The sequence below is a fragment of the Pollachius pollachius genome, assembly GCF_949987615.1.
Source record: "Pollachius pollachius genome assembly, chromosome: 4".
Lineage (NCBI taxonomy): Eukaryota > Metazoa > Chordata > Actinopteri > Gadiformes > Gadidae > Pollachius > Pollachius pollachius.
The window spans coordinates 3,210,996-3,227,711 of NC_136937.1; the positions used below are offsets into that span (position 1 = coordinate 3,210,996).

The 16,716-nt window shown below is 48.0% G+C and overlaps 1 protein-coding gene across 2 annotated transcripts in view; it reads left to right on the plus strand.

Moving 5' to 3' along the window:
* LOC307074834 (transmembrane and coiled-coil domain protein 3-like) overlaps positions 1-16,716 on the plus strand; it is a 40,395-nt gene that overhangs the window by 11,992 nt on the left and 11,687 nt on the right. The window contains exon 1 of one of the 2 annotated variants that reach the window (XM_079735213.1): positions 268-530. The exons of the other annotated variant lie outside the window; for it this stretch is intronic. Within the exon in view, the coding sequence (XP_079591339.1) occupies positions 528-530 (3 nt within the window). The 5' untranslated portion in view covers positions 268-527. Of the gene's footprint in view, positions 1-267; positions 531-16,716 lie in introns of those variants that run through there. 2 annotated transcript variants of the gene reach the window in all.

Consider the following 16,716-nt stretch of genomic DNA (forward strand, 5'->3'; position numbering starts at 1 on the left):
ATGAATAAATCATGTAGGTGAACTCGATATCGTCACCAGCCCCTCCCTCCAGATCCCAGCGCGGCGGGCGGGGTGTAAGCATCGCACATTGTGTACGCTTTTTGTGTGTGTGTGTGTGTGTGTGTGTGTGTGCGTGTGTGTACGTGTCTCTGCGTGCGTGTCCGTGTGTGTGCGTGTCTATCTGTGTGCTTGCTTTTTGTGTGAGTTGTTATCTGTGCGCGTGCGCCTGCGCGCGTTTGTGTGTTTGAGTTGGAGGATTATCTCCTTGCTGCTGCTCTGGAGGAGTGACGGGAAAGGAAGCGTGTAGTCGCTGCCGGACTACCGCGGCGACAAGTAGTCGACCCAGTGATGGCATGCGTGTAACCACCGCGTCCCCTTCCACGAACCACCTAACCTTTCGTTAAAGGACAATCAGCAACTATTCTTTTACTGTCGACGACCCCGCTCGGGATTATGTCCGGAGACCGTGTCCCGTTGGAGAAAAGTTTACCCGAAGAAGTAGATCTCAGAATTACACCCAAGGCGTTATGGTAAATATCCTCTCTTTCAGCGGTTTTTTCTGGATCTGTGTAAACACTATTAGATTGTTTACGGTTCATGTTACTCGGCTACCCCTAGGCGCCACACGCGTTATTACGGTACACTTTTATCATGGTGAACTATGTGGCATTTCGGAGGCGAATTGTTTCATCTTGGCTGCCAGTACTGAGTAGTGAGTATACATCCTTATGTGGTGCATGTATGCTGAAGTCTCCCCAGCTCTGGAAACCACCAAGTATTCCTCCTCAGTGGTTTTCAACTGACTCTAGTCCACTCCAACTGACTTTTCCCACCAGATGAATCTGCCAGCGAGCTTTCTGTGTAATAACTTTACATTGTACCCGCGATATTCCTCTTCTGGTTTGGTATCCGGCATTCTGAAGGCTTCCGATGTCATGGATATCATTAATCGCATCAAATAACTCGAGCGTTGACATCGAGACGACCATGGTTCGTTTCTTGATTGCAGGCGAACAGTCGGCTATTCACAACACGAAACCAGATCTCACTCAGGGGTAACCAGGTTTAAGGAACTAATTCAGATCTCTTCCCCTGAAGCGCTCTCTGGAATCACAGGGTCTCCGAATCTGAAGAGCCCTTTCTGCTAACGTGACATGACAGAACAATCTGACCTATTTCGCTTTACAATAAGCGTCGCATCAGCAGCACTCATATAACTGATGCTATGCAATGCAAAATGATGTTAGTTATATAGGGCGTTTATAGCCTGCGTTTTGGTAGACGCTGGATGTTTGGTGTGTATTACTGTGTAACAAGCCCTCCGGGTATAAGGTGGGAGGAGAAATTAGATCAGCGGGTTTTGCACGCTCAGCTGTGTTTGTGTTTGCGCGCGCGCCCGGGTGTACCCCAAAGCAACACTGTTTGTGGACTTATTTTCCTCTCGTTGTCTCCCTTTCCCTCTGGGACCCAAACCCCCCTAGCGCCAGGACCCGTCATCTATTATTCACAAATAGAAACACTTGGCTGGTCTCTCTCTCTCTCTCTCTCTCTCTCTCTCTCTCTCTCTACCTCTCGGTTTCTCTTCCTCTACCTTTCTCTCTCTCTCTCTCTCTCTCTCTCTCTCTCTCTCTCTCCCCCCCATCTTTCTCCCCCCCTCTCCCCCCCTCTCTCTCCCCCCTCTCCCCCCTCTCTCCCCCCCCCTCTCTCTCTTTCTCTCTCTCTCTCTCTCTCTACCTCTCGGTTTCTCTCTCTTTCTCTCTCTCTCTCTCTCTCTCTCTCTCTCTCTCTCTCTCTACCTCTCGGTTTCTCTCTCTTTCTCTCTCTGTCTCTCTCTCTCTCTCTCTCTCTCTCTCTCTCCCCCCTCTCCCCCCCTCTCTCTCGCTCCCTCTCCCGCTCTCTCTCTGTGGAGTGCTGACAGGCCACTCAGGTCCCAACGAGTCAAGCCTTCCCCCTCGTCTTCCTCCTTCAGTTCTCCAGCTGGTGCTACGATTGTAGGCTCGTTAGTGTCAGTGAGAGAGAGCCATCAACTTGTTTACCTGTGTGGTTTGACGTTCAGCCACTTCAGATGAGTGGAGGATAGTGAGGGGTCCCTCTCTGGCATCTGTATGCAGCAGAGAAATGAAAGTGTTCAGCTGTGTTGAAGATCACAGGGTTGCTACTTGTGTGTGTGTGTCTATGTGTGTGTGTCTCTGCGTGCTTGCGTTTATCTGTGTGCTTGTGTGTGTGTGTGTGTGTGTGTATGTGTGTGGAGGGGGGGTTCTAGATGCATGCATGCGTGTGTGTCTGCGTGTATGTATGTGTCTGATTGTTTGACTATATGTTTGTTTGTGTGTGTGTGTGTGTGTGTGTGTGTGTGTGTGTGTAAGGAAGGGGATGTTCCATGATTCGCTCTGCTGCTCCTGTAGTGTTCCCCAGGAGCGTGCTTATTTTAGGAGGCTTGTTGTTTCCTGAACGCTGGGGAAGAAGACCTCTCTCTCTCTCTCTCTCTCTCTCTCTCTCTCTCTCTCTCTCTCTCTCTCTCTCTCTCTCTCTCTCTCTCCACAGAGCTGAGTTAATAGGACTTTAGGAATCAGACAGTCTGAGTGTGTTAGTGTTTATTCCTAGTTGTGGGAGGGTGGTTTAGTTTAGGGCAGATGCTTCTAAATCTAAGCCCACCAAACACATTTGTTGTGATGTGTGTGTGTGTGCGTCTGTGTGTGTGTGTTTTTTGGGCAGTGTGGTCTTATGTTTGTTGACAGGCGTTTTAAAAGGTTAGCTCTTGACCCCATCATAGCCTGGGATTTAACAATCTGTGTTGTTTCTTCAAGGCTCTCTCACTGCCTTCAAGGAAGGAGTCAAGGATTTCCCTCGGTTTCTTTACGCGTTTCGTTTTCTTCTCGAAGCAAACAAAAGCAGAAAGCTTTCCTCCAGGGCGCACTCATCCTTCTTCTCGTGATCATGGGGGTGTAGAATAGCTCCATTGTAGTTCCGTTTATATATACATCCTCTGAGTCCACGATGGTTCTTTCTCTTTGGCCGGTAGAAAGATGAATTCTGAAGTAATTCCGTGTTGTTTACCGTCCTATAGGACTGCTTTGTTGAACGCCACAAGGCGTGTTTCCCCGAAAGGTGGATCGGAATCCGAATCGTTTGGAATCCAAAACTATTCCTCGAAAAATGAATTCCGATTCAGTACGGTTTTTCTAACTACAGGATCTACTCTTAGACCAGTACTTCAGACCAGCGCGCCTTAGTCAAGCTCTTTTCTTAGCTCAATTGGCCCTGACGCACGGACACAAACAAACGCACACACACACACACACACACACACACGCAAACACACACACACACACACACACACACACACACACACACACGCACACACTCTCACAAACAGAACGGGGCTGACAACTACATCAACGTCTACAGTGTGCTCTCTCTCTCTCTCTCTCTCTCACTCACTCACTCACTCACTCACTCACTCACTCACTCACTCACTCACTCACTCACTCACTCACTCACTCACTCACTCACTCTCACACACACACTGCGATGAGACTGGAGGAGGGGGTAGGGCAGGTTGTTGTTCGGTGCTGCTGAAGACCCACGGTCATGAGTTTGGACACGCGTCGCTACCCATTATGTTAGGTGGTGGCCTCGACACTTAAAGCATCTGTTGTCAAGGCAACGGAAGGGGTCCCGAGGTCTCCAGCTCCCTCCCTCCCTGTCTCTCTTTCTTTTACACTCACAGACACACACAGGCTTTTTTCTTGGCTGAATAGGGCCCTGACGCATGGACACACACACACACACGCACGCACGCACGCACGCACGCACGCACACACACACACACACACACGCACACACACACACACACACACACACACCACACCACACCACACCACACCACACCACAACACAACACACACACACACACACACACACACACACACACACACACACACACACACACCACACACAAACACTATGTGTGTGAATATAATAAGTATATATAGAAATACGTGTTTGTCAGTGAATATACACATATTATGTGTGTGTGTGTGTGTGTGTGTGTATGGAGTTCAGCTGGTCTGAACAATGTAACAGATTCTCTCACATGCAGGTGCATGCAAGAAGGTCAATACCAGTTCCATATACGTACATACATACACATACAACGTACACACACATACACACACACACACACAGATGTACACACACACACACACACACACACACACACACACACACACACACACCCAACCTGCTCCTGGATTACAGATTGAGCAGGGCTAAGCTTTCAGTTGACACAGACACAGACACACACCCGCACACACACACACACACACACACACACAGACGATCACACACCCACGCAGACACACACGCACACTGACTAAGCAACGGGTGTGTGAGTAACACAGCCCAGATTAGCACGCACAAACGCCGGTCCTGGCAGAGAGGTCCTGCTGAAAACACACACACGGCCGCATGCCAGCGTGCGTGCACGCGTAAGCACGCTGTGTAAAGCTGATTCAGTGCGTCGCCTCAGAGGTTTTTTTTATATCTCTGTCGGTGAGTGGATGTCTGCCCAGGACACAGCTCACTGACTCACCGCGCACAAGAGGCACAGGACGGGATCCCGGCCGCTAAAGCAGCCCCGTCACCACGGTGATCCAGCCCTCCATCATAGTGACAGGGTAGTGATCCAGCCCAACCCATTAGTCCAGCTTTCATACATCCCCGAATTCGGCCATCAATCCATCCCCCCATTCGTCCTTCTATCCGTTCATTCACCCACTATAACATCCATTCTGCCATCTGACCTCCGATCAATCATCCGTCCATCATTCATTCATTCATCTTTTTATCCATAAATCATTCGTTCATCCATCCGTCCTCCATCATTCATTCATCAACCTATCATTTCACCACCCAACCATCCATCCATCCATCATTCATTCATTCATCCATCCGTCATTCATTCATCCATCCATCTATCCATCTTTTTATCCATCCATCCAACTTTAATTGCACCCACTAAGCCATTCATCCATCTATCAACCATCCACCCATTCCCATTGCTATTGATTAGACCAACAGAATCAATCAATCTGAGGACCTTTGCCTACGGCTGAATGATTTGGAGAAATAATCAAAATGCGATTATTTTAGACCAATATCTCGATTGTGATTTAGTATGTGATTTTTCTTTCATTTTCTGTAACATTCACCAAGCAAGCAATGAATGCTGTTTAAGGCCTGAGGACGTTCATGGCTATGGAATCGTCTTCCCCTTCTCCGTTCGCACCACAATGCTGCCCTCTGTTTGAGACCCATTTTGGGGAGCGCAGGGGCTTACGGCTAATCTTGAACTCTGATCGAGAGAGATGGAGCGGAGAATCCGATCTCTGATTACACAAGACGGGAGGCAGCAGCTGGGAACACAACTCCTCCTTTTTCCTCAGTGCTTCAACAAGGGAGAGCTCTTATGGGTGACAGCCTGGTCACATGGACCGCTCTCTCCCTCTCTGTCTCTCTCTCTCTCTCTGTCTGTCTCTCTCTCTCTCTGTCTCTCTCTCTGTCTCTCTCTATCTCTCTGTCTCTCTCTCTCTCTCTCTCTCTCTCTCTCTCGCTCTCTCCCACACACATAAACAAAACTCCCGTGCATTCACACACACCAACAGACACACAGACACCACTGGTGTGGAACCGGGTCGTTGTTGTCTCGGAAACCCCCTGTGGAGACAAGTGATTCAGACTTTTAATTGTATTGCCATTAATTTTCTTTGTGTTTGACCATTTGTGTGTATTTGTGTGTGTGTGTAGTGTGTGTGTGTGTGTGTGTGTGTGTGTGTGTGTGTGTGTGTGTGTGTTCATTAGCTGGTGTGGCCCTCAAGGGTGCTCTCAAGTTGGAGTGGAGCTCTCAGCTACAGCGAGTGAATGAACCGCCCGGGGACCTATTGGCGTTTCCTCCTATACCTCTATTTAGGTCCTCTCTCTCTCTCTCTCTCTCTCTCTCTCTCTGTCTCTGTCTCTGTCTCTGTCTCTGTCTCTGTCTCTGTCTCTGTCTCTCTCTCTGTCTCTCTGTCTCTCTCTCTCTCTCTCCGTCTCTGTCTCTGTCTCTGTCTCTCTCTCTGTCTCTCTGTCTCTCTCTGTCTCTGTCTCTCTGTCACTCTGTCACTCTGTCACTCTGTCTCTCTCTCTGTCTCTCTCTCTGTCTCTGTCTCTCTCCGTCTCTCTCTCTGTCTCTGTCTCTCTGTCTCTCTCTCTGTCTCTTTTTGTCCCTCTCTCTCTGTCTCTCTCATTCTCACTCTCTGACTCTGTCTCTTTTTGTCCCACTGTCTCTCTCTCAGTCTCTTTATGTCTCTCTGTCTGTCTGTCCTGGTCTCTTTCTCTCATTCTCAACGTCTGACTCTCTGTCTTTCCGCCTTTCTGTCCCTCTCTCTCTCCTGTCTCGCTATTTACATTCATTAATGCCCTATTCCTTTAGGGCATTAAGCCGACGCTTTTATCCAAAGCGGTACATTTGTACAAATAAATACATTTGTCATAAGAAGTGAAACAATATATCGCTGTCGGTACAGTAAGGATGTTCATAGAACCAAGTGCCAAGCACCAACAATCGCTAGGCTAACCCATTCCCCGTATACAGCAGTGATAGCAGCTACTGCAGATGCTGCACAATTGAGTTCTATGAATATCTCCGTCTAGCTCTCTGTCTGTGTCTCGTTGTCTTTCTTTTTCTCTCTTTTTATCTCTCTGTCTCTATGCCTGACTCGTGCCTCTCTCTCTCTCTCTCTCTCTCTCGCTCTCTCTCTCTCTCTTTCTCTCTCTCTGTCTCTCCCCTCCACTCCATTTTTAGACTGGGGCTTTAGTTGATTTAATCGAATGCCCCTCTCCCCCTAGCTAGACCTGTCCGTCTGTCTGCCTGTCCACCTGTCTGTTTGCCCACCTGTCTGCCTGTCGTCCTTCAGTCCACCTGTCTGTCTGTCTGTGTGTCTGTCTGTCTCGTGCGCGGCAGCAGCTGAAGGGCCCTCCCACACCTCTGCTCCGCTGGGGGCGGCGGTCGCAACACTCCGGATAATCTCGCTCTGTGAGAAGCAGATGCCCAGGGGGCGACCCGGGTCGTTCATCTCTCTCTCTCTCTCTCTCTCTGTCTCTCTCTCTCTCTCTCTGTCTCTCTCTCTCTCTGTCTCTCTCTCTCTCTCTCTCTCTCTCTCTCTCTCTCTCTCTCACTTCCTTCCCTTCTCTCTCTCTCTCTCTCTGTCTCTCTCTGTCTCTCTCTCTCTCCGTCTCTCTCTCTCTCTCTCTCACTCTCACTCTCTCTCACTTCCTTCCCTTCTCTCTCTCTCTCTCTCTCTCTCTCACTCCCTCTCACTTCCTTCCCTTCTCTCTCTCTCTCTCTCTCTCTCTCTCTCTCTCTCACTTCCTTCCCTTCTCTCTCCCTCTGTCTCTCTCTGTCTCTCTCTCTCTCTCCGTCTCTCTCTCTCTCTCTCACTCTCACTCTCTCTCACTTCCTTCCCTTCTCTCTCTCTCTCTCTCTCTCTCTCTCTCTCTCTCGCTCTCTCTCGCTCTCTTTCTTCCCTTTGAAAACCCCCGGGTCTCAGAGTCTGGCGTGTATCCTCCATCCCCCGCCAAGCACACCCTCCATGGGCACCAGCCTGTCAGTCACACCCCGGGGATCTAACCCTCGCTCTCTCTCAGTCTCTGTCTCCATATTTCTCTCTCTCTCTCCATCTCACTCTCTGTCTCTCTCTCATTCTCCCTTTCTCTCTCTCTCTCTCTCTCTCTCTCTCTCTCTCTCTCTCTCTCTCACTTCCTTCCCTTCTCTCTCTCTCTCTCTGTCTCTCTCTGTCTCTCTCTCTCTCCGTCTCTCTCTCTCTCTCTCTCACTCTCACTCTCTCTCACTTCCTTCTCTTCTCTCTCTCTCTCTCTCTCTCTCTCTCACTCCCTCTCACTTCCTTCCCTTCTCTCTCTCTCTCTCTCTCTCTCTCTCTCTCTCTCACTTCCTTCCCTTCTCTCTCCCTCTGTCTCTCTCTGTCTCTCTCTCTCTCTCCGTCTCTCTCTCTCTCTCTCACTCTCACTCTCTCTCACTTCCTTCCCTTCTCTCTCTCTCTCTCTCTCTCTCTCTCTCTCTCGCTCTCTCTCGCTCTCTTTCTTCCCTTTGAAAACCCCCGGGTCTCAGAGTCTGGCGTGTATCCTCCATCCCCCGCCAAGCACACCCTCCATGGGCACCAGCCTGTCAGTCACACCCCGGGGATCTAACCCTCGCTCTCTCTCAGTCTCTGTCTCCATATTTCTCTCTCTCTCTCCATCTCACTCTCTGTCTCTCTCTCATTCTCCCTTTCTCTCTCTCTCTCTCTCTCTCTCTCTCTCCCTCTCTCTCTCTCCCTCTCTCTCTCCTCTCTCTCCTCTCTCCTCTCTCTCTCTCTCTCCTCTCTCTCTCTCCTCGCTCTCTCTCTCTCTCTCTCTCTCTCTCCTCTCTCTCTCTCTCTCTCTCTCTCTCTCTCTCTCTCTCTCTCTCATGGCAGATGGCTGTCCAGCCTCTCTTGTCCTTGGAAACACTCGACCAACCTTCCTCATGGGGCCTCGGGGGACGGACACTAAAATGTGCTTCTCTTGGGAGTTGTTTAATCCTTTTACTTCTATTTCAATTTTGAATGACATTGAATGACAGCCGTGAATTATATACGCATGAGGAGAAACAAAGTCAATGTGTGAACCCTCTCATCGTCCAAAGCAGACGGGTATGATGAGTGATCCGAGTGTGTGGCATGCTGATCAAACCATAGTTCAACTGGGAGCCACCGACTCCAGCACGGGGTCTTGAGAAACCCCAGAGCATCTCTGGGAGTTATAGTTCCATTGTCGGTGGCATGTGAATGGCATTGTAGCGCCACACTATTCAAACACGCGGACACCGTTACCGTAGTGTAGTCCATGCAGAACGTTGAACGATGAAGTGATTAGGATCAAGGAAGGTTTGAGACTCTCCAGCTGTTTCATACCGCTGGTCAAACTGGGAGTTTTACGAGTTTGCGTGCACACACGGCGTTAGACAAAGATATATGTTATGTTCTGGAAGAAACCAAGACTCATAATCCACTGCTGTGCATAGGTGTGTTTGTTTGAGAAAGGACAAAGTGCCTAAGTGTGTTTGCCTAGGCAACTCACCCACCTTTGTGTGTGGGGGTGTGTGGGTGGGTGTGTGTGTGGGTGTGAATGTGTGTGTGTGCCTGTAGTTGCGTGTGTGTGTGGATGGGTGGGAGGGTGTGTATTTCTGTCTATAGGTTCATAAGGTCTCAGCTAGGTTACCGTTGCTACACAGTATAGCAACAGGTAATTATGTCACCATGTGTGTGGCGGTTAGCGCCTCAAAAAAAGGTGAGCACATTATACTCACAAAGGTCAAACCTTCTGAAATCACACACGCTTTGGTCTGACTTGGCAGGTATTCTCTCTGCCCTTTGACCCCCTTTCCCTCTCCATTTATTGTTCCCTCTCCCTCTCTGTCTCTCTTTCTCTCACTCTCTATATGTGTGTCTCGCTCTGACGTTATTTATCTCTCTGTCTCTGTATTTCTCTTTCGGTCTCTTCCCCCCTTTCTCTCTCCCTCCCCCTCCCTAACTCTTTCTTTCTTTCTTTCTTTCTTTCTTTCTTTCTTTCTTTCTTTCTTTCTTTCTTTCTTTCTTTCTTTCTTTCTTTCTTTCTTTCTTTCTCTCTCTCTCTCTCTCTCCCCCCCCCTCTCTCTCTATGTTCTTGAACACGACGTATGTCTTTGTTCGGTGATGTTTACTTTACATTGAATTCCCTGGGCTAAGTTTCCCCAATGCCTCCCTGGATCCCCGTGGAGAGGTGTGTCTGCCTCTCTCCTCCCCCAGAGACAGGCTCCTCTCCCTGGGTCACAGTCAGCCCTCGGATTCCCCTGAGGGCCCGGAGATCAACATCTGGCTCACTTTCACTCCCAAATGCATATTTATATTGGCAGTTAAAAAAAACATGTTGCAGGCCCGCAAAGCAGATGGTATGAAAATTAGTGATTTAGTAAGTAACGACCATGTCATGTCGAACTAATGCAGATTTATTACAACAATATGCCCCGATTAGCTAACCTCTTATCTAGATGGGGCTACAACCAAGGGTCGTTTTACAGTTTGTGTGTGCTACTTATTAACATTTGTACTAAACTACACTAGATCCGAAAGTTAGTTCACTGCTTCCCCCCCCAGCCGCAGGTTTCCACCCAACCAAATCCTAACCGGACAAAATTACAGAAATATGAATCTGCGGCTCAAACAGGCTGAGGCAAACCGCAGAAAGATATCCGACTGCATTTATATATTTACGTACACACATACTGATACACTAAGCTCATTCGTCTAAATCCAGGTAATAACTCAAGCTGAATCCAGCTACAATTCTGCATTGCATTTGAATTCCTGCTGCCATCTTAGACGTCATGAAGGTGAAAATAGTTTCAATCAGAAACGGGCGACAGTAGCTGTGTATCACATTGCTCAGTTCACCTGCAACACCGAGATATTTTATTCCTCCCTCAAGGCTGCTGTATACTTTTAATATATTAACGTCGGTTATTTGAGGTAAGGGAAGCTTTGCACGAGTCCCGAATACAGAGTTTTAAAGTGGATTTTTCTTTTCAATGCATGCCAGCAGCAGGGAACGCAGCAAGGGGAGAGAGTAAACAAGTACGGGAACCGGGGATTGGGGGGAACTGGGGAACCGAGGGAGGGGGTGGAGATCAAAGCGGGTGGAATTTGACAGAATAAAGCTATGGAATATTGCATAATTTTACCTGCACTCCTTCTTATTTATCTCTCTCTCTCCCCCCCCCCCTCTCTCTCTCTCTCCCCCTTTCTCTGTCTCTCTCGCTCACTCACTCACTCACTCACTCACTCACTCACTCACTCACTCACTCACATATGAAAGAGCGCAGACAGCGCTCCACCTGAGAGAGAGAGAGAGAGAGAGAGAGAGGGCGCGCTGGCACAGAGAACGCTTCACTCTCCTCACGGCATCTGGCCTATTCTGTATTCATAAATCCATGCCCCTAAGTGGCCTGGTTGTCTCCTTATACCCGGGATTAGGGCTCAGCCGGTGTACCTGAGAGCGATGTTTAGCTTGCGCTAAAAGGCTTTTTTGTTTATTAAACGATTCTCCGAGGTGAGATATGAAATGAGTCAAAACTTTCCTCCATGAGGTAGTTGAGCAAGCACAGCCACACACTCGTAGATCAGATTTGATGTTGGCAAAGCCTGATGGAGGTAAAATTGGCTAATCCTGCTGAGTTGGCAGGATTATTTGTTTTGTAAATACTGCCAGAAACTTTGTGTGTGTGTGTGTTGGTGTGTGTGTGTGTGTGTGTGTGTGTGTGTGTGTGTGTGTGTGTGTGTGTGCGTGTGTGTGTGTGTGTGTGTCCTCATCACCTGCACTTCAGAGTTACTTAGTGCCATACGTCCATCATACATCTCGCTCCAATAAAAGTAGCTTTTTAAGTTTCTCTGAAACGCGTTAAAGATTAACCGAACATTAATAAATCCCCAACCACACGTTTCACACCCTGTTTAGTGCAAAATCTGTTTCTATTGACTCATATTAGACCCAGTTGAAGGCAATTAGAGAATATAGGTCAGTGTCATACATTTCCCAAGTCTGCTGTTTACATGAGTTAATTAACATCACTGGGTTTCTAAACATGTTTTCATGGCGTGTGTTTGCACTCTTTTCCCACGGTTGATGAAAATTCAAAACTCAACATGGAAAATGCTTTCGATAAGGGTTATTGTTTACTTGACTTATATACTGAATGTTTTGCTCGATTTATATCACAGTGTGACTTTGAGGTCGCCTCGTGTAATTGGTTTAGCACAGAGAGTTTTCAGTGTCTTGGGCACTTCTTCTTAATTCATTCATGTCAATACAGACTCTCTCTCTCTCGCTCTCTCTCTCTCTCTCTCAATTCACTAACAATATACATTTGTATTGCCTCTAACTCTCTCTCTCTCTCACTCACTGTCCGTCACACCCATCCCCCCCCCCCCCCACACACACACACTCTCTTCTCTTCAAAACATACCACTTTAACACCACTTTATCTGTCTCTCAACAAATACCAGCCCCTGTCCTCTTCCTCCCTCCATCTCTCTCCCCCATGTACATTAACATCAAGCACACACACACACACACACACGCACACACGCACACACGCACACACGCACCATCCTTCGGAGAGGATCAGAGTTGATCTGAATTCCACATCTTAAACCCGAGCAGGGGAAGATAATGGCGGAGTATAATAATCTTTTTGTGGCGTGCTGCGTGTTTTACTGTGCTGCGTGTCGACGGCCCTGGGGAGCTTTATCAATTCTCTTTTGTTCCAACTTGAAACATTAAGCGAGATTGCAACACCAAACAAAAATGTCTGCTTCTCCGTTTTTAATTGCGTTCTCCTTCTCTCGCCTCTTGATATTTATGAAGGCGCGAGAAGCTTTAATATATATATATATATATATATATATATTTGGGGTAGCCATTGGATGTTCTGGCTTATTGGACACCATGATGAGAGGGCTTTGCTGCATGAATCATGTAAAATATTAATTGGATGTCTTAGGGTAAGATGAGGACATTTCAAAAGCTGGCAGTTAGCTCTCCCTGCTACGTAGCGTAGCCGCGTGTCGCTGTCACTTCCTTTGATGGATTACAATCCTCCCCTAAGCTTTGATATATGTGTGTGTGTGTGTGTTTGTGGGGGGGGGGAGGCGGGTGGGCGTGTGTACATTGAGATATGTAAATACAGGCATTGCGGTTGGAGTGTGTCAGTAATGGGTTTGTCGTGACCTTTCGATGTGAAGGTCTCGATTCATTGATTTAGGGACTAACCCCCCCGAGCCAGCTGGTGGAACACGCACAGCAGCGCACACCACACAGGAAGAGGTTAACAGAGCGATAGCATACGGTAGCATTAGCATGCAAATCACATTCAAACGCTGATAGGAGTGTGCCGAGCAGCGCAGTGTTCGTCGGGCCAATGAAAAGTAACCTTCGGCTGAATTATCTTTCCTTTTGTGTTTAATATCACACGTCAAGGCTATTATTATAGCAGTCAAGTGTGTGTGTGTGTGCATGTATGTGTGATAACAACAGACTGGTACAGTTCATGAACAGTCATCGTTAGTGTGCATTGGGAGAATAAAACAAATCTCTCCACACGCTTTGAAGCGATTCCACAGACTCTTGCAGGCAGCTTCCATCATTCCACCTCCGTATTCCCACACCCTCCTGCTCCATGGATTATTTAATTCCCCTCGCCCCAGCAGTCGAGTAGCCTACTTTCCCAGATTCTGGGAAATTCCATGGACAAGCGAGGAAGTCCAGTGTGCCAGTAGGAGGGATGTTTATGTGTGTGTGTGTGTGTGTTTGTGTTTGTGTTTGTGTGTGTGTGTGTGTGTGTGTGTGTGTTTGTGTGTGTGTATGTGTTTGTGTGTATATTTGTGTGTGTGTGTGTCCTCCCATCTGTGTGCTAATCTTAATGGCCTGATTATAGACCCGTGTGGCCGAAAGACCAGATAGTATTTTGGTGTGTGTCTGTGCACGTGCTTGATAGCTTGCTTGCCTGTGGGTGTGTGGGTGTGTGTGTGTGTGTGTGCCTGTGCCTGCTGTGTGTGTGTGTCTGCCTGCTGTGGGTGTGCGTTTGCCTGCTCTGTGTACGTTTATTTGACATGGTGATAGCCCGGTTTCCGCCTGTTTGCCAACAGCAGCACAGACCTGCTAGCCCACCCCCCCACACCTCTCTCCCTATCTCCCTCTCTCCTTCTCTCTCTCTCTCCCTCCCCCCACTCACATCTCTCCCTATCTCCCTCTCTCCTTCTCTCTCTCTCTCTCTCTCCCCCCCCCCCCCCCCACCCCCCACATCTCTGTCCCGTACGTGTGTGGAGTACTAACCTCAGGGCTCAGCCTGCGCATGTTTCCATTCACCCATGAGAGAGAGAGAGAGAGAGAGAGAGAGAGAGAGAGAGAGAGTGGGAGAGATCACTGCCATTCAGATATATATCACACCGGCCTATGAGGAATTATGAGGAAAGGCCTGTGTGATGGTCGAGTGCTTCGTCATTTATTTCTGGTTGCTTTCTCTTTCGGTTTTGGCCTCATCGCCATTGTAGCCACAACCGTTTTTAGGACGGACGTTTATTTGCCTTGGCAATGCAAATACGAGGATTTGGGCAAACCAATATATACCAGAAAGAGAGAGAGAGTGAAAAACGGGGAGATGCAGAAGGTTTATCAAACGTGGCAGAGTAATTGCGAATGGGAAGGAGGAGAAAAGCAAGAGCATGGCAGTCAGATTGGTCAATTGGCCTTGTGACGGCCATTGTAAAGTCTCTGTCGTCAGATTCGCCTTCTGCACAGACCAGGCATTCCTGGCTCTCTCATTGGCCCATCCTCTGTGGTTGGCCTACATGTAGATGTGTTAAACCACCAATGAGCGGAACCGTCTGTAATCAAGACCTTCTGTCTATTTGATGGTTCGGTGTGGGGAGATTTCAGGTTTGAAACGGCCGGATTTATGAATCGTGGTCGTAAATTGATCTGTGTGTCTCTTCCTCGGGCAAAATGTTCCCGGCATTCTCACGGTTGTGTATTTCCACATGACTAGGGGGTATAAACGCTGACACACAACAATACAGCCGACAGCACAACAAGCCCAAGGGCACAGTGGCACTGAACCACAAAACTTGCATCAGTAAATAGAGCCAACTTCAATGAAAAAACAGAAAAACGTCTCTGGTTATGAATTCAGTTTTTTCATATCTTCATGTCGCTGCTTGTTATTGTTGTGTGTGTGTGTGTGTGTGTGTGTGTGTGTGTGTGTGTGTGTGTGTGTGTGTGTGTGTGTGTGTGCGCGCGCGTGTGTGTGCGCGTGTGTGTGCGCGCGTGTGTGTGTGTGCGCGCGCGCGTGTGAGTGTGTGGGTGCAACAGGAAAACATCCTGAATGCTAATATTTTTAGCCTGTTGTGCGGCGTCTGTCTCCGTGCACGCAGAGAGGGCTCTGAACACACAGCACAGGAGATGACAGAGGGCTGTTTGTTCAGAGCCCACAGACTCTGCACTGCACCACTGGCCTCCTGACTCGGGCTGGGGGAGGGAGGGAGGGAGGGAGGGAGGGAGGGAGCTTCGTCTTTTCAGTCCTCGAAGAGGCTGGTCGAAGAGGAGTCCCTCGCCACCGAGTGCAACTGGTCGATGTCGCAGTTTACCCCTCCGATATTTTTTTTGTTTTCTCTCTCTCTCTCTTTCTTTCTCTCCCTCTCAAGCTGACTCATTCTCTGTCTTTTCGTCTGTCTATCTCTCCCTCTCTTTCTCTCCTCTCCCCTCTCCCTCTCTCTCTCTCTTTCTCTGTCTGTCGGTCTCTTGCTCTCTCTCTCTCTTTCTCTGTCTATCTGTCTTTCTCTTGCTCTGTCTCTGTCTCTGTCTCTCTCTCTCTCTCTCCCTCTCTTGCTCTCTCTCTATCTCTTTCTCTCTCTCTCTCTCTCTCTCTCCCTCTCTTGCTCTCTCTCTTTCTTTCTCTCTTTCTTTCTCTGTCTGTCTGTCTGTATATATGTCTGTCGCTTGCTCTCTGTCTCTCTCTCTCCTGTGTGTCTTGAGTGCTCTTATTCTATCTGTCTCTCGCTCTCTGTCTATCTTTCTCTCTTTCGCTCCAGCACTCTCTCTCACTCTCTCACTACAGGAAAGATCATCTTGTTCTAGACAATATTTCTATGGATACCCTCCGATTGTTGTTGAAATGCGTGCACAGACACCTGCGTCTCTACAGAATGATTCATTCATAACAAGACCACCCCACTTCGTCTTTTGGAGGGAATGAGAAACAGACAAAGAGAGCAGGCAGCCGGCAAGCATTCCTTTTTGTTCAAATCTCATTTGACCAGTCAGGAGTGTATCTCCTCATTGTACTCAAGTGTAATTGAATTCTCGCCACGCCCTTCTCCAAAAGCAGGAGAAGGGAGGCAGCAGGGTTATAATGCTCAGAGACATCTGATGCTTTCAGAAATTAATAATAAGACAGATTCCTTACACGATTTCTATCAGTAATGCAAACAGCACTACCATGGCCAAAAGAAGAATTTATCAACACAAAATGAAATGTCAAGTCTTTACATTTGCCATTTTATATAATGCACGGTAATCCTCTACATACCCAGGTAACTATACTTGAATGAAATATAACAGCCGCATAATAGATGCAGTGTGTCATAAATAAACGAGTTACGATGCAGAGGCAATGGGTGTGCCAAGGCAGCTGTTACAACAAAAATAAACAAATCGCAGCTATGACGAACCACACATCTGAAGAACAATACATAAAAAGCTTTGAATCGCTAACCCAGCCGTCGCTGCTGGGTTAGCGAATCAAGGCCACTTTGGTGTTCCTTCAAAAGGATTCTTCCTTTTTATCACCGGATTTGGGGAGAATTGGTCCTTTCCTTTCAGGATGGCTCAGGGTTTTAGCGAAAGTCTGGGAAATGGGAAGCCACTGCTGACTTTTACTACTTGGCAAAAACTGTGTGGAACAAATATCCGAGGTGACTTTTTCGTGACAACAGAAACGTGGATTTTTCTCACGTGAGGCGTGCTAGAAGAATTGTTCTAATCTGTTGTGTAGCCAAACAAGCAAACACATAACACACATGAGGTTAACTGGCAAACAAGGTACACAAA